Below are 18,552 nucleotides of genomic sequence, written 5' to 3' on the forward strand. Positions count from 1 at the left end.
TCCTTCAGCGAACCTCTCGCACACTTACACCCTCAAAACCTCACACAAGCCCAGCTTGCTCGTGCATTTATGCATGATCTGCACTACCGCTGGTCCCAAGTGCACATTTCATAATTCATGCATACTCTACTGTAGCAACTGGAAATGCTACCATATCTGCACCCACCACTCTGCTTCATTTCATCTGCAAGTCAGACCAGTCCACGCTACACTTACATTACAGCAAACTCTCTGACCCCAAAAATACTGAACACCTACCTGCAGGGCAATATTAACTAAATTAACGTCTTCAGTTTGAGAGGCAAAGCAGCAAACACGTTTCTAATGCTTTATCTCAGTATGGCGCCCTGCTTTTAAAATCAGTCAGGAATCATCTTTTTCTCACAAATCAAGAACAAAGTAGATTTCCACAGGGCTAATAAATAAAGTCTGTTGCCAGGTCTGGAGTGTGGTTGCGTCAGTCTAATAAAGTATCATCCCCGTGGCAGAAAGAGCATCTGCTGCATGTTAAAGAGCACAGAGTCTGCTTTGGAGAGACTCAGGGGGAGAATGATGCAACTGGACAACAACATGCTATTGAGCTGCTTCATCTTGAATGATGACAGTTTGTCATTACGCAGCAGGTCAATAATTAATCTGGGTTTTGTAATGTGCTGTGCCTTGCAGGGCGAACACTAATAAATGAGACGTGGGTTGAGTTTTAACCATTTATTATATTAACTCTGCCGGATGCATTAAAAGACGAACAGAGGTGCTCTTGTGTTTTAGGAAGAGAGTATAAGTATATTTTACTTGAATAATGCTTATTGAAATCCTGACTAATTTACCCGCTTATGGGAGTGAACACAAAATGCAGGAATCTTATTCTTTAAGCCTTGGAGAGGTTACATTTATAATCACACACAGTCTTAAAATGTAAAAACTTCTGTCAGAGACATTACCATGATGTTCAAACAGACTTGCATCCAATTTACTTTATTATTCATCTGCTTTCTTTTATGAGTTTCTGAGGAGATTTCCTACAAGGCGCTGCCGTTCTCATCTTTTCACTTCATTCTGCTGTGCCTGTGGAGCTGCACATTAGCACAGCAGTGTCAGAGAGAGTTGCTGAGCAGGAAATTAACTTTTTATTGAGGGGTATTCCTCCTTTTTCAGCTGGTTTTAGTGGCCAAGAAAGGGCACTTGTATCAACTGAGTTGAAATAAATGTTTGAAAGCTGCTTTTCTACATCCTTTTCTGTAAGGAAGAAAGCATTTGCCTCTATTAGTTAAACATCAGAAAATCTTATTAGAACTCTTCTTCTGCACACCAGGAAGCTTTTTCTGACCCCAAAACTACTCACTTGAGGGAATTGATGTCCAAACTAATAGCTAATTTTGTAATGTCTGACATGTCTAAACACTGTAGGAGCTTTTAAAGCTGAAATTCAGTAATATTTTCTTTTATACAACTCTAAATAAGTCTACACATGGGACTTGTGGATTCTCATCTCTGAAGCTGCACAGCATTCAATAGGGAGGTTTTGTTTGGGAGTGGAGCTGGTTCCCAGGAGCTTTAAGTTTTGATCTTGCAGGAATTTGGGAGTAAAATTGGAGCAGCAAGGCGATATCGAAACGGAGAAAAATCACAAAAATACAGTCGAAGCCATCAAACCAGCGTATTCTCCTCTTTAAAGACTCTTTCTCTTTGCAGGATGTCGGCTTTCAGAATGAGGCGGCGGAAGATTTACCGTATTAGAGTGTTTTTCTTGTTACCCTGAGCTCTTTCTCCTGCGACCCCTGTGCTTTGACTACTGATGGAGGCCGGCTCGCACGGCTACAACCGGCTTCTATGCATCGAGCCAAGTGAGCCATCATTTATGTTAAAAAATGGAGAAAGGCTCCCGTTAAATCAATGCATAAAATACCCGCAGGATCCACGGTGAAGGCAGTGGAAATGACAGGCCGCTTAACAAATGGACGGCGGCCACCCGGAGCCCGCTGACTCAGCACAATCCCCTGTGAAGGAAACAGCGCTCCGTCCTGCTGCCTCATCCCTCCCCCTCGCCTATCAGTCAGACAGCTCGCTGCGTCTACCTGGGAACTGCTGATCAGAGGCTCTTAAATATCACCAAAGCAAAGAGCATAATTCATAGGAGAGATAAACACTCACAGTGTGGACATGTTTGCTGCTGCTGCTGGGAATTCAGCCAACGTTTGAATAAACACTCCCAGCCTGCCGGTAGAGTGCATCACATTTTTTGACCACCGGTGCCTTTGGAGGTGCACATCATTCGCAGCAAGCGTTTTGCTGCGTCTACTGCTTTGAGAATATCAAATAACTGATATAAGAAGCGGCCGAAAGCGATCATACACTGCAGGGAGCATCCATCCATCAAGGCTGATGAGATCATAAATCCTTCTCCTTCCCGCCCAGACGGATTTCCTCTCTATTTCACCGAGATGGGTATAAAATGCAGATCAACATGTTCCCCTCTCTCCTCCTCATCTCTCCCGGAGCCACCTGTTCTATCCATCATCTGGACGGCTGCTCCTCTGCACTTGTAAGTCCTGTCTCTGATGCAGCTCTGACCTCTTGCCCTGCGGCGCCCGTCGACACCCAAAGCACCAAAATCTTACAACCCTGAGTTTGTGACAAAATTCAGAGATACAGAGCAGATTGGATCACTTGGAGGGAGCACACACCCCTCCATGGTGGTTGTAGAAGTAAGCTCTGTAAGGCTTCCCACAATCATCATGTGGATAATAAACACTGAATGGGCGGCTGTAGCTCGGGTGGCAGGATTTAATCTGCACCCACAAAAGTCAAAGTGTCCTTGAATAGGATGATGACCCCCGTAATGTGAGTACATGCTGGAATAAAATGTAGGCAGCTCTGGGCAAAACCCACTGCTAAATAGTAGCTATATACTTTAAAAGCATGAGACACAACTGCACCCGATAGAAACAATAATATATTAATAACACTGAGAGTTTAAAGGAGCACTCAGTGTGAATTTGAAATATGTTGATTGTCACTGTCTGCTCAGTGACGCTGATGAAACCTTGTGGTTACAAACTGAACCTATAACGTGAACCGAACTGAATAAGCCACAAACTCGGTAACCTTAACATTACTGCCACAATTTTTTTTAAAGCCACCCTCTAAATTGATTTCCTACCTCCCAGGCACACATCAGTTTATATTCTACTCAGAACAGCGTGGAAATTAACTTTCAGAGAGCTGGAACTTTCCTGCGATGGGTGAGAATACCTACTGGTTAGTGTGTTCAAGGACACTCTAATATGCAAAATGAAAACACACATGAGCTACTGTATGCCGCCATGAATTTAAATCCAGGTGACAAATGGATGTCGGAAGATGGATTCTGTCAATTTGGATGTTGTTGGAAAAAAGGCTTCAGATTTTTCCTGAGCAGTCGACTCAGGAGCTTCAAATGTCAGAGCATCCTTTAAGGCAGCAGCGTGAGGAGCTTTGATAACAGCTCCTGCTTGCTAGAGTACGTCCAGAATAACAGATTCCAATCATAGTCAGCAAATACATAATAACCTATTATAAATCGTCTTCTTTTTAGGCAAGTTTGTTGATTTTAATACACATAAAATAAAACCAACTTCCCAGATAGAAGAAAATCACCATGGAAACTCAACTATTAACGCACAATATTGGAAATAACACTGTATAACATATTTTTTCTGCAATACATTTTGCAATGTCAAAAATTCAAGTAATTTTCATCAAATGACAAAATAACTGTATTTGGAAAGATGACCATTCTAGAGCATTTGGGGTGATTTTGTAAAAGAGTGCATCTGCATCAAAAATAAAAAAGTTCTTTAAAAAAAGAAAAAAAAAAAAACAGCATTTCGAATCTTTCTCTTATGCTGCAACACGAGCAAAAGTATCCAGAATAGATTTTTGCTTCGGATAGTGTTCAGATCTGACAATGCGCTCATCATACACGGCTCTGTGGTGCTGATTAAAACGGTCACATAAATGAATTGTGTTGCCTCTTGTAGTGGAAACACTTACAAGCCTGCCAACAGAGAACCCATTTTTGTTAACATCATCCTTTCTGTGTTCAAAATAGCACTTCCTGAACATCTGGATATTGATCAGTCTCACACACTTATCCACACTGTAATTCACAGATGTCCCCTAAACACCTCACATGTAGCTTACGATAGAGACTAACTAGTCAGCTGTGCACAGAGAAGCCTCTAGTCTCCACTCAGTTACTGCAGTGCAGCAGCACAGACAGATGCAAAATTACTTTAAAAAGAGTGAAATAAGGTGTTCTAATGCCAATTTTACCAAAAGTGAAGTGACTTTATCTACATGTATAAGCAGTGCATACATTTTAAACATCAATTAAGCTTCTTTAATCCTCATGTCGTCCTGCAGGTCAAAATTGACCCGGTTTAAAGTTTCAAAAAGGTAGAAAAATATATGTATTTTCACAGTGAAACTTCTGATGTCCACATTTTCAAAATTTTTTGGTAAATCTTTGAACATTTTTTGGTGGAAAAAAAGAAATGTTAAAAATGTTTCTTAAGAACATTCAGAAAAAAATCTACCAAAATCCAGCGAATTTTGCTGGATTTTGGTGGATTTTTTTGTGAATGTTCTTAAAGAAAATATTAGAAGTTTGACTGATATATATGGAATCACTTTAGATGTTTTTAGAATTTTTTGGAAATATTTACAAGAATTTTCTTGCCAATTTGGGGGATTTTTTTAAAAATAAAACTTTTAAGGGAAATTTTAAGGAATTATTGGAGTCTTCTTCCTGAAGGTTTTGCAAATTTTCAGAAATTTGGGGTATTTTTTGCAGATTTTTGGAATTTTTTTCAGACCACGAAACAATTTTTTTGGTGCCCGTAAATGAGGACAACATGAGGGTTAATTTAACAAAACCGTGGTGGTGTTAATCATTCTATTAATCATGCAGTACTATAACTGATGTAGCAGGAGATTTTTTGGCAACCAAATCTTCTTTTTAAACGTTTCTCTCTTGTTTCTTGCTCATTTTGCTGTGCACATGTGGAGCCTGCATGTTATCAAACTCTGTATCTTGTTACTATATCTACTTTTTTCATAAACTCAGTGTATCCAAAAATGCATATTATGTTCTATTGAACAGGCTTCCCTTGTAGATTGAGTGAGTTTTCTTTTTGAAACAAGGAGCAAAAAGGAATGTAACCTGATGTGTTTGGGTTCATTTGCACTTCCTGTAATGATGTTGCAATGTCAGTGCTGAAACTATATATCATGTTGCTCTTACTTACACAAACAACCAGCAAAGTACTGGCAAATTCTACTAACTCCACCTACCAGAGCCAGACAACACTCTGATACACAAGATAAATACCAACCTGACATATCAGCTCACCAATAAATACCTCTAACCCATTATCTCAACCAACAGATTGTGTTTTCAAATTGTATTGTGTAAGCATAACGGGAGTTTGGAATGATTTTTAGTTTAGAGAAAAAAGCAAACCGTGGCCTGTGAGGGAGTAAAGATGAGAATCAGGACGCCATCCAAATGGCTCATTCATCCCCAAATCTATCACTGTAAAACGCTCCTCTGTATACACACCGCCTACCATTAATTCTGTCACCAGTCAAACGCTGGCCTTGAAGTAAACACGCGCTGTATGATAATAAGTCAGCACACCACATTTCACGCAAGACTTGCTGTCAAAGGACCAAACATCTATCTCTCCTTCCAGTTCCAGCTCCTTCTCTACACTCTGTTATTTTTAATGTCTTTTTGCAGTGAGTCCATTCATGTACCTGGAATAACTCAAGGTGAGCAGACAACCAAATACAAAACACCACTAATTTATATTTGGGCCAGGCCTGAAGCCAAGGATGTGTTTGTCTCATAAAGCAGCAGCTGCTTTTTCAGGCCACCAGCAGCACAAAGATGATGGACATCAGTCCAGCCACCTGAAAAACAACTCGGTGGAAGAGACGGTAGTAAAACATGACTCCTGACCTCTCCTGCTCACTCTATCTCCTCTCATCCACGCTGCACTCTTTGCTTATTCCTCTCCGTTTGCAGGTAAGTGCACGGAGAACAAGAGGCTGTGCTAAAGGTCAGCGAGGGAAACGGGCTGGAGCCGCTAGCTGCAACATTATCGGTCGGATTTCTTTTATAATATGAGCTGAAAGGAAAGTTCAGTTTGTTAGTGTGTGGTGTGAAAACGGATGATGGCTCCTTTGTGTGGTGGACAGGGGGAGACTGGCTGCTTTTGAACGGCTTGTTTCAGAGTAGTTGTATGCAGGGTAAAAACAGGAGGATTTTATTGAAGTAACTCTTCTCTTGCACTCGGCTCCCTAATGTCCCTCGGCCATCCCTCCTTGAACCCCTAATTACTGCCTCAGTGCTGACATGGACGACCACTGTACATCACATCAATGTCTCTTTTGATCACACTCTGATGCGTGAGAGGGTTTTTTTTTTTTTTGCAGCTGCCTCTTTTCATCTCCCTACATGCATGCGTAAAAGCAGCATGTGCGAGTGTGTACGACATCAGCGCATCACTTTGAGTTGTCTAATCGTGCTTGTGTGTGTGGAAAGTTCGCCACGTGAAGCTCTAAACAGAATGAGGTCGGCAGGAAAAAGCAGCCCGACAAGCCCGCCTTTTGTCTCTCATGCCAACTGGGCAGTGGACTCCCCACAGGGGAACGCAGGAATACATGTGCATTAGACCCCGTAACATCATTTATAACACGCAGACACACTTCCACACAAATGGCTTTCACCACAGAGGTTCCCCATTAGCATTAAAGCAGAGAGCCTATAAGAGGCAGAGAGAAGCTTTACTGCTACAGTAAATCTAAGGAGCAACTCGAGCCTGCATCAAGCTCGAAATGACGGTTTTCCGCCGGCCAGAGATTTCACAGCCCTCTGCTAGTCTGTTGAGCCTGTGTGTTTGTCAGAAAGCAGCCGGGGATAGACTGGAGTCCCTCAGGAATATGTTTGTCTGTGTGCTATTGGACCTCATGGCCCCTGTGGTGGAGGCCAACTCAAGAGGGAAGACCTTTCATTTCTCTCTCATGTTGTTCAGAGAGATAAAGAGCAGACCTTGTCCATCACTCTGTTATTAGGCTGCACAAAGCAGCGAGTCCCTGCCTGAACCTGCTCTACACCAACAGCATCATGCTACAGGCTGCGTACACACATACCTCATAGTAACCTGGTAACTATATGCTGCTGACATTTACACCACAGTCGAATTGATTTTTCAACATTCAACACAAAGAATATGGCAGTTATTGTTCAATTTAGTGTAATCAAACTGTCATTAAATGGCCAAGTTTTTTGAGTTGACAAGTATCTGTGTAGCTTGAAAAAAAGTTTTTAAAAAAAAAAAAATCCTATTTAGAAATTAAAGTTAGACCCTTCAAAATATGCTCAGAGGAAATGTTACTGACTCACATAAACATTGCTGGACGTGATCTTTACGATTTCAAAAGACTAAAAGGACAGATGTCAAACAAGATTCTTTTCAGAGACTGTGCAAAAATCAATGAGGGTGGCGGCTATCTGTCAAAATAATAAAACAGGTTTAGTCTCAATTACAAACCTTGTCAGACTCGGAACAGATTGAAAACATAAGAATTGATGAAACAGGACCAGAAATACCTCTTTGTCCTTTATTTCTTCAGGTGCATTTTTAACGGTACTGAACTTAAATGCAAAAATGTACTTTAGCAGAGATATTTGTAGGTATTTACAGACTTTATGCTAAAGGTTTTTACATTAATATAACATCAGTCAATGTGAATCAATTAGGAATTAATGCCTTGTAAAAGTAAATTGTAAGTAAAACCAAGTATTATATTTCAATCTTTTTCTATGGAGTATTTGGAACTTTCTTTCAGTTGCTGCATGTTTATGTTGCCACTAAACTGAAGCCTTAATTTGTTTTGCTTCATTACCTTCCCTTCACTGCAGACAGAGTAACACAAGCAGTGAATATGTTTCTACAGCACACTCAGGTTTAGCTTTACTGCATGTATAATATTCCTACAACCCAATATTGGTCTATCAGTTATATCTGTATCAGCATACACTGTATGTTGTCCCACATGCACCAAATAGTGTTTGTTTTGTTTTGCAGACGATAATGCAGAGAAAAAGACGCCATCGCATAGTATGACCAAGTTGAAGTACTCTCAGGAGTGTCTGCAGCACATGTAGCAGAGTACGTATCACCGCTGAGCAGACTGTGTAGAAGGGAGTCTATCAGCGACTTCACAGTGAGTTGATAAGTAGTGTGTGAAACACTTTGCTGCAACATAAATAAACTGTGAGCCCATTATTTTCCCTTTCAATATAAGTCTAACATCACATATATAAGATGGGTGACAACTTAAAGGAAAAACTTGAATAAATGACTGGAGGAACTCAGTAAGTACAATTGTTGCAACACAACTGCATGGTACAATTAAGCATCTAACATCCAATTCTGGTCCAGTTTATTCTGATTTGGTATCCATATGCTTAGGGACAGTGTAGGAAGGGTCCCTGCAAATCAATACAAAGCTGTTCTGAGTGATCACCTTTATCCTGTGATGAAACATTTCTGTCCTGATGTGAGCTGTCTCCTTCAGGATGACAATGGGGGATCCATAGGGCTCAAGGGGTCACTGAATGGTTTAATGAAAATGATGGAAATCATGTGCTGTAACTGTCACAGTCACTGGATCTCAACATAATCGAGCACCTAAGGGAGATTTTGGGCTGACATGTTAGTCTCTACCACCATCATCAATACCCCCAGTGATTGAATATCTTTTGAATGGTGTTCATCCCTCCAGTAGAGTCCAGAGACTTGGAAAATCAATGCCAAGAAGCACCCTACTGAGACACCTGATGTTTTTCCTTTAATTTGTCATCCACCTGTATATGTATAGATGTAGAAATATATGCCCATATATTAATGTCAGGATTTTTTACTCCCTCAAAATAGGTATTGGCATAAGCCCCAAAAATCCTGTATTGGTTAACATCTAAATATTGCTTTAGTTAAAACAGTTTAATCATAAAATAAAGATTGCAGCTGGAAAAATGTTAATATCACTATTTGAAATAGATATTTTATCTAAAATTATACCCAAACAATACACTACAATCACAACAGCAGCATCCCTTTTCCTGTTAACATTTTTTCACAGTGTAATCCTTTGTAGATGCTGACATTAAAGAAGGAGGCCGAAGACAAAAGCTGTCTAGCAGCCAGACAAAGGAATCATGAGTGAATTTCATTAAATGACTTATCTATCTACTTAAAGCTAGTTCTGGCTCACTGAGTGGTGAAATAAGCGTCGAGCATGCATCAGTAAGTGTTCTTCATAGGTAGCTGGCAATTAGGCACGGTAAAACATCTCCAGTAACGTCTACAATTTGTCTTCTTGGCATGTGGGGAAGACAACATGGGCCGATTGTTTTGTCTCATGTGTCAGAGGATTTCAATGGAAGCCAATCACATGCCTTTTTCCACAGCCCAGAATCTCTGCTTTGACACGCTGCCATTTTCTGCACAGACAGACAAAAGATGAGGACCAACTCAGGCATTTTCCAATCAGCATTCCTGGAGCTCGGCCACCGCTCATTTAGGCTACAAGACGACCTTGACATTCAGTGGGCATGTTGGTGTAAGAGAAGCCCGCCACAGAGAGCACAACACATGCAGCGCAATCCAAGAGCACCCAGACGTACCACCAGCTCCTCGCCCGGACACACAGTTGTGCTCGTGTGTGTGTGTCAGACTGTTGGCGGGTTACTACAGAGGCCAAGCTAATCCAGCTCCAGTGTTTAGTGCTGTGAAGCAGCTGGAAGCACATAAGCTGTTAACAAGTTAAGGTGAAAATGTCTGCTGGCAGGCGTCCTCCTCCTCCTTCACACTTTACCTAGCAGCAGCTCACAGCACACCTCCTCCACTGACACGTCCAACCTGGCAAACCACCGCAGCACACACGCTTTCACACTTCAGCTGACTTCTGCACAGACACATACAGTATAGACTCACAGAAACACACTCGCACAGCACTGCCGCACTACACCTGCTCTGATGGAGTCTCACACCGGGCAGCAGAAGTAATATAAGGAATAATTTATGTGGTAAACCTCCACGTAGAGGAGATGCTTTCAGCAGCTTTTATTTTGTAATAAACGTATTGTGTGCTGCACCGGTCAGCTGAAATAAGCGGGAGAACACTTGTGAATAGCATCAACATCCATCCATCCATCAGCTACGCCCGCTTTATCCTGTTAGAGGGTGGCAGGGGGCTGGAGCCTGTCAGCTGATCTGGATGAGGAGAGGTTTGGTTCTGTGATGGACAGGCTGCCAGTCCATCACCATGTTAACACAAAGACACTTACAAGCATGCACGCTCTCTCACACACCTACAGCCAACTTAGAGTCATCAGCTAAGCTTTCTTTGCATGTCTTTGGACTGTGGAAGGAAACTGGAAGGCGAAGACAAGTTTGAACCAAGAACCTCCTCGCTGTGCAAGCGCTGACCATTGCACTGCCATCAACATCTAACTTAAAATTGTATATTTATTATAATTAAGAAACAAACTTTTCTGAAAGTTACAGTATATATAACTTAGAGCTGCAAAAGTTAATTGATTAGTTGTCAAATATCAAATTAATCGCCAGCTATTTTGATATTCCGTTAATCTGCAGGAGAATTTTCTGAAGAAAAAATGTCAAAATACTCTGATTCCAGCTTCTTAGATCTGAATATTTTGAGGTTTCTTTCCTTTTTCTGTGACAGCAAAAATAACAAGAAAAGCACTCAGAGAGCGCAGTACTCCATCATGTTCATTCCTCCATGTGGCATTGTCAGAAATGCAGCTTTTTTTTTTTTTTTTTTTTTTAAGAAATGCAGCATTTGTTTATTAGTTATTGATGATCAGAAATCACGGCAACATTTATTGTAGAGGTACCCACAAACAAAATGACCTTGCGCTGAGCACAGGCGCGTGTTATGTATGCATACGTTATGTACAGATACCCAATCATGTGATCTAAATATGTAGCAGGTGGCGGGAATTGATGGGACTCAGAAACATCCCCACAATTTAATCAATTGTTCCTTGTATCATTTGTGACGGATAAGTCCCAATAAGTCTGCAGCGGTCGATTTGTAGTAGGATCACAAACATGTGATCAGCAGGCAGCTGATGTACTGTTCACTTGTTGTCATGGTTACAGTGATGCCGTGCTGCTATCTCACAATGATACAGAAATCTTTAACAAATCCGTGGATCCAGACTATAAGCTGCATCACTGCCAAAATCTAATCACTTGGTCCTTGTGTCATTTCTGATCTTCCCTAAAAACTTCATCCAAATCTGTTAATCCGTTTTGAGTAATGTTGCTAACAGACAGACAGACAAACCAATGGTGATGGTCACATAAATCTGCTGCATTCCTTGGCCGAGTAAATATCTTGTTGTTGGCAGGGTGCAGATAGAACACATTTGAGGACTTCATCTGGGGTTTTGAGAGACACTGATCAACAATTTTCACCATTTATTGACATTTTATATCCCAAAAAATTCTCAGTTTATCGAGAAAATAATTGACGGATTAATCAAGTATTAAAATAATCATTAGATGCAGCCATTATCAGATTTTACGTTCTGGAAAAGTCTACGAATACAAACACCTTACATCTGCCAAAGTATCTAATTCAAGGGAAGTTACTAGATATAGTGTAATGCTGTCAATGCACATTATTTCTTTTTGTGCAGTTTGGCTTTTACAGCAGAGAAATAGACACAAAAGATGCCATTTAGCAGCACTACTGACAACATGAGCAAATAATACAGTGCACCTCCTACCAGCCTTCACCTATAGGGAAGGGACTGCTTTCAGATGATTTATATCTTCCCCATCTTCACTAACCTTCCAGTTTTTTCAGGACATTTTTCTTAGTGCAGTTACACCTTTCATGTTTTCACACTCCTACACATGTGATAAACATTGGTATAGAAATGCAACACTGGAGGAGTAACTGGGTTTGGAAATATTTTCCCTGCAGTTAACTCCCAAATGTCATTATTTTCTCTTAATGACTTCCTAAAAATACAACACAGGGGCCTCCTGGAGAAGTTTACCACACTGCCGCTTTATCATATGGACATCAGCTTGAACCAGTTCAGTAGTTTTCTTATTCTGTCAGTATTTCTGCTGTGACATCTGCAGTTGTTGTGAAGCTGCTACGAGGCGTGACTCAGTTATAGAAAACTCAAAACACTTTATTGCTGAAGTTGGGACCGAAACACCGAGGCAAAGTTGCTGATATCATCCAAACAATAAGGGCAAAATTTAAAAATGAAACATTGATATAATGTTAATAATACAGACATGATAATATCATCAGTAATGTAGTGCCAGAAACTATGTGGTTGAAAATCAAACATATGACCAGTTATGGTTACAGAAGAGAGAAAGCATTTAATAAACAAAGTTATTGAGTGTGTGTGTGTGTGTGTGTGTGTGTGTGTGTGTGTGTGTGTGTGTGTGTGTGTGTGTGTGTGTGTGTGTGTGTGTGTGTGTGTGTGTGTCTGCCAGCCTGGCTCTTGTCCACACCGCTGGTCTCCTCAGCGCCTGCAGCTCTGGAGCTCAAAGCTCAAAGCTTTTGACAACATGGAACAACAGAAAAGCCCACAGAAACTATGGCACAAGTAGGCCATCCTCTGAGGGAGCCTCCCCCACCCTCAGCCTCACCTCCCCCCCTGTCCTGTCCTCATCCTCCTCTGGTTCCTTGGCGTGACTCCTCAGAGTTAACCCTCTTCCACCCTGATGGAGCCAACAGAGCTGGATGCACACTGATCCTTGTCTGCTCCTGCTAACACAAACACAGAGTGGAACTAGTAGCTCGTGGGGCGTGTTTCTGTGTGTGTGGGGCATCGCAGACACCTCCATGCGTGCAGCGCCCTGAGCACACACCGCATGTTCCGTACAGGTTTGTGTTCGTGTGTGTTGACAAACTGAAAATGGAGGGCCTCGGCAAAAGGATGCGCACATCAGCGAGGAGTGGTGGAGTAATAAAGTAGCTCTGATGAAAACTTAATGGCCCCTTCACCTTTATTAATGGCTGTGGGAGCAGGATCGTGCGCCCGGGTTCACTGCCATAATAACACGTGTAGCTGTGTGCAGGGACGCAGCTCCATCAGCCTCACACTCACTGAGAGAGCAGCTCATAACTGGGGAGGACGCTAATTAAGGCACTGACAACTGGCTAACTGGCTAACTGGCTCCCGATTTTAACCAAATGAGCCTTAAAAACACAGTGTTCAATTCAGCAAAGGACACGCGGAAGTTAATGCACGAATTTAAATGAGACCAGATCCCAACCTGCCTCTGCAGTTTCAACACCTGTGCTTCCCTGTGCAAAGGAAAAAACCCCGGCGTTGCATTCTTCCTTCCATCTTTGCAGATGCTTTGCGCTACAATCACACAAGCAGCACTTATTAATATCCCCCTTTCAAATGCTAATTCCCCTTCATACATAAATCATAACTCCAGAGGTGGCTGGTGCACTGTAGGATATTTTTCAGTGGGAGGGGTACAAACATCCTGCCTGTAGTGAGTAATGACATTATCCCACAACTTGCGTCCCAGATCCAGGACGACTAACAAGGCCAATTGTTCTTTGCTCTAACAAGCTTCTAGGCTGCTTCTCATTGTCCCAGTAACAATCTGCTTTTAAGCAGGCATTTCCAAACTTTTCCCCCCCTCAAAGTCAAAGCCTTATATGCATAAAAACAGATCAAAACTGGACCACTGGCGCTGATGTGATCAAATGTTCTCCCTCCCATCAAGCCAGGATGTTTAGCCCGCTCTCACCTCCACTCACAATCTGACAAAGGCGGAACCAAATTGAAATTCCAGCAGGTAGAGCGCCCTGATCGGTGAGCACCCTGCCAACCTGGTGCCACTTGTGCAGCTTTGATGTGTGTCTGGCGTGCTGTGCTGCAGATGCTGCTCTGTGTGATGGCCCAGCACCACCACCTCCTGATCAATGAATCATTTCTTCTGACTGAAAAGCACTGCGCCATCCACATTGTGTGTTATTGTGTGTGTGTAGGAGGAGCAGCCCTGTCATTCAGTTTACTATGGCACATGTGCTGGGGTCACTACACCTTTTGTCACCTGAAAAAACCTCAATAACTGAATGGACATCTGCAGGAAATCAAAAATGGGATGTTTAGGTCATTAAAAGCTGTGTTTCAAGTAGTTTTTCTTGGATTTATTATGGATGCAAATCATCTTATTTGATTAAAGAGACATTTCCTTGAATCGGGTGTAATTTGTTTGACTAAATGCGGTCATTTTGCTTGAATCTGACTAAGATCTCAGTGCTCCACATGTGTCGGTCATGGTGTGTAACTACCTGCCAGGAGCTGGAGGGGATCTCTGCAAATTTGCCCAGTTCCCCGAAGGCGTAGCAGCCGTACATGTGATCCAGAGACTCCGAGCAGTGCCACAGCAAGCCGAAGCTCACGGAGTCCTTGTTGTTGTGATGCTGCTGCTGCTGCTGCTGGTGGTGGTTGTTGTTGTTCCTCAGCTGGTCCTTAACAATCCACGCAGGAGAGATGAAGCTGAAGCTGCAGACGGCGACCAGAGCGGAGGACAGGAGCACCCAGAAGCAGCCCACGCAGCTGAACATGGTGGCAGCTTGGGGCAGCAGAAAGCCCGGAGACAGACCCAGCTCGATCCCAAACCCGGCTTCTTCTTCTTTCTTCTCCCGGCCCAGGAGCGAATGCATTTGGAGCTCACGCCTTCAAGACTTCCAACTTCAGCCTCCTGACCAGCACTACATCAGCAGGAGCAGTCAGTCACTGAGCGTCCGCAGCTCCCACAGTCCCCACGGAACATCTGGTCTGGAGACGCAAACCGCGCAGAGAACTGATGGAGGAGACAGTAAAGTCGAGTCCTCCGCGTCCACACTCAGCCAGCTGATGCCCAAATGTGACTCTCGGTCTGTTTGTCACACCCAGAGCCGGATGCGCAGCTGTCATTCCAGCGCAGGTGGAGGCGCAGATCAGCTCAGAGCGCAAAACACGCACACGGCGGACCTGCGGGAGCGGCTCAGTCTGCGGCTCCCACCACAACTCTGCTTCTGGACGGACACCGGAGCACTTTGCCTCCCGGAGCGAGTGCAAGTGTGGACGCCGTCAAGTTACCGCAGGTTAATGAGGGTGCTTCTGGCGGAGATTTTCAAAGTAAAATCCCGTCAGACGAGGCGTGGTGAGGACGGAGGCAAAACAATGAAACACCTTCAATGATTATATTCAAAGGTGGACGGTTGTTCACATAAATGTGTAGTTTGCTTACTGTGATGAACAATTCTCTGACTCAGGCTATGAAAATATACACATTAATAAATACATCTATGTACACCAATCAGCCACAACATTATGACCACCGACAGGTGAAGAGAATAACATCAATCATCTTGTTACAATGCAATGTTCTGCTGGGAAACCTTGTGTCCTGACATGCATGTGGAAGTTTGACATGTACCATCCACCTAAACATTGCAGGTCAAGAAACCCCTCATTGCAACAGCAGTCCTTGATGCATGTTGCCACCATCAGCAGGACAATGCACCCAACACACCACAAAAACTGCTCAGGAGTGACCCAGGGAACACGACAGAGCTAAGTTGTCCACACTCCCCAGATCCAAATCTTATTGAGCATCTGTGGGATGTACCAGGATAAGCCTGATCTAGGTAGGTCCCACCCTCAAACCCACAGGACCCACAGAATTCACTGCCACCCTCCCGATGACACAGGACATCTCCAGAGGTCCTGTGTCCATGCACCACTGGGTCAGAGGAGTTTTAGCAGCATAAAGGAGACCAACACAATATTAGGTAGGTGGTCATAATGTTAATCAGTGTATAGTCTTGGTCATTGCTATAGTAGAACATGTTTGGATTACTCTGTGGTTCTTGAACACATTTGGTGGCGAGTCTCAGGTATTTATTCTAACCTCAAACTCGCTTACACAAGGCTCCTCAATGATCCATAACTCACATGGTCCAGAGTGGTAATGACGGTGAATCTGTCCAGAGAGAGATCTCAGGACTGCATTATTGTCCTGACGATGGCTTTCTTCACTCCTCTCTCAAACCATCTGTCGTCTCTGTCCAGAATATGCACATTGCTGTCCTCAAAGGAGTGTGTCCTATCCTTCAGATGCAGGTGAACTGCTGAGTCCTGATGAGCTGCTCTCCAGTGTTCGTCAGTGCAGCTGTTGTTTAGTCTCTCCTGTATAAAGGTCCGTCCACTCATCGCTGAACTGGACTGTATATAAAACATTACTCAGCTTGTGTTCTTAGAGTAAGCAGAGTATAGCTGGGTCCGAAGTGCATAAGGATGTTGTGCTTGAAGAAAATCACCCTCTTCAACCATATATGGAATGACAATGTTGTTCCACCTGTTTTTTTCTTCTCTTGTGTTTTTTTCCAAATCTCTTTACTGAATAAATTAAGTTGCCAGCCATTTAGACCTTTAGCCATGTGATCTTTGGAAATCTCTTGAATGAGAGGTGAAATGTCTTCAATGATAAAAAAGACAAATCCTTTTATCTCCTTCTGAAGCACTCTGGGTTTGGTTTTGTTTAAGAATCTGTCAAAATAACCCCGAGAATGGCATCAAAATATGCTATATTAGTGGCATGGTGGAAAATGTAGGATTCAGTGTTTTTGGCGACTAAAACTCAGTAAATACTTTCATTTCTGATGGAAATGCAATTCCAATTAACCACTGAAATTTGACTGACATGTCGAAGAAAGTGGGAAATATGGATCGCATTCAGTATTTTAAATGTGTCACACAAAGCCCCAAACTGGATCTTCCCACCTCTTAAATGTGAATGAGTAGAAGCTGGGAGAACCTGATACAATTAATGTATATTCATCTAAAACATGTCTCACTATTTGTCAAAAATTAATGTAGTTTTCAGGGATGATACAAAATGATAGGAAGTTGCAGAGATATATTACATCTCAGCCTGTTAGCATCATCAAGTTATAATAGGTTGAACTTTTGAATAAGTGGATGTAAACATCACCAAAGAAGAAACAGACGGGCTTGACACTCACCCACTGCGACACAGCATTAGCAATTTACCCCTTTGTGTATTTAGGGAATGCACCAGCTTCTGACTACGTTCTTTATTGCTGCTTTTATTTTGAAGGCAAAGCATCTTTTGCATGGTGTTTTGCACGTTGTCTCTTTGTAACTTGCCCTGGAGGGCGTCTGGACGCAGACACCTGCCCTGACCCACTCCACACTTCCTTAATATGTGCATTTATGCAGCTTTCATACATACACCATCATAAATACAGTGGATTAAGTATGCATTAAATCTCTAATAAATGTTCTTTCCTTGCAAACAAAACGCTCCCGAGCTTCTACATGTGCAGTAAAAATGATTATCAGTGTTGCGTCTGAGTTGTTGCACAGGTGTGTCCCTCAGTTACCGTAGCAACGTACCAGCCAATCAGAGCTGAGGACACAGGTCAGTGTCGTATTTAGGTGGGCGTTGCCTCTGCACGTGCAGGTAGGGTCAGCTGGTGTCGCTTTAATCAGAAACATGACACAACTGAATGCAATCATTTCATCTTTACATACGCACTATTGAAATTAATCACAAAAACAGGTGTTTTGAAAAATAATAGGGTACTAATCAAATTAACATAATACATCATTACATCATTAACACCCCACGCATGGGCAGAGGTTTCATGTGAACATTGGGTGGACACATGAAGGAGCAGTTCAGGACGTTTTGATTGTCCTGCATTGTGGTGAATTATAATGCATCAATTTGTGCCTTTGCTGCATTAAATGAAGGTGGAGGAGTCTTTATTTATGTAAACAGAAAATTCAGGCACCAGGTGACGATTTAAAGTATAATGAAAGAGACTGCAGTGAGGCTCTCAGGCATTCTGTGTTGCTTTCAAATATTTATTCTCCTGTAGATCTCATTTAGTATTACCCCTGCTGAGCCAACACAATTCAAAATAAAAGTCCTCTGCTTCTTTCATGTTTTTATTGGGTGTGGGACAAATGCACGTGTCCAAAATATTAAAAGGGAATGTATCCCCTACGTCTCTCCTGAAATGTCTGATGCCTACCATGAGAGATAACTACAACAGTGAGACCACTAAACATGAAGTCAGGGTTTTAAATGCTTTATACTGGACCGAAGGTGCCCTTTGAGTTATGTTTTACAATTTGTGGATTCTCCTAGATCTGTTATTACTGAGGCCAGAATGGACTCAGCAACAGAGAAACAAAACATATCCATTCTGTCAGAAATACTATACTCTTACTGATGGTCTTGTTTCAGTTTTACCCCAACATGGCAATACAATCAACATTGCCCCCACATGGTCAAAGGTGATAACAGTCCGCCCTGCTATTGATGGGTTTGTTTGCTGGAAATCATAAAAAATAAATCTGCCTGTAAACATAATAACTGTATAAAAAACACGGTC

At 42.4% G+C, this 18,552-nt stretch overlaps 1 protein-coding gene across 1 annotated transcript in view; it reads right to left on the reverse strand.

The window, feature by feature from the left end:
- LOC111572620 (LHFPL tetraspan subfamily member 7 protein) overlaps positions 1–15,208 on the reverse strand; it is a 128,520-nt gene extending 113,312 nt beyond the window's left edge. The window contains exon 1 of the mRNA XM_023276362.3: positions 14,431–15,208. Coding sequence (XP_023132130.2) covers positions 14,431–14,805 — 375 coding nt within the window. The 5' untranslated portion in view covers positions 14,806–15,208. The remainder of the gene's footprint in view (positions 1–14,430) is intronic.
- Between the last annotated feature and the right edge of the window lie 3,344 nt (positions 15,209–18,552).

The sequence above is a fragment of the Amphiprion ocellaris genome, chromosome 14 (genome assembly GCF_022539595.1).
Source record: "Amphiprion ocellaris isolate individual 3 ecotype Okinawa chromosome 14, ASM2253959v1, whole genome shotgun sequence".
Classification (NCBI taxonomy): domain Eukaryota; kingdom Metazoa; phylum Chordata; class Actinopteri; family Pomacentridae; genus Amphiprion; species Amphiprion ocellaris.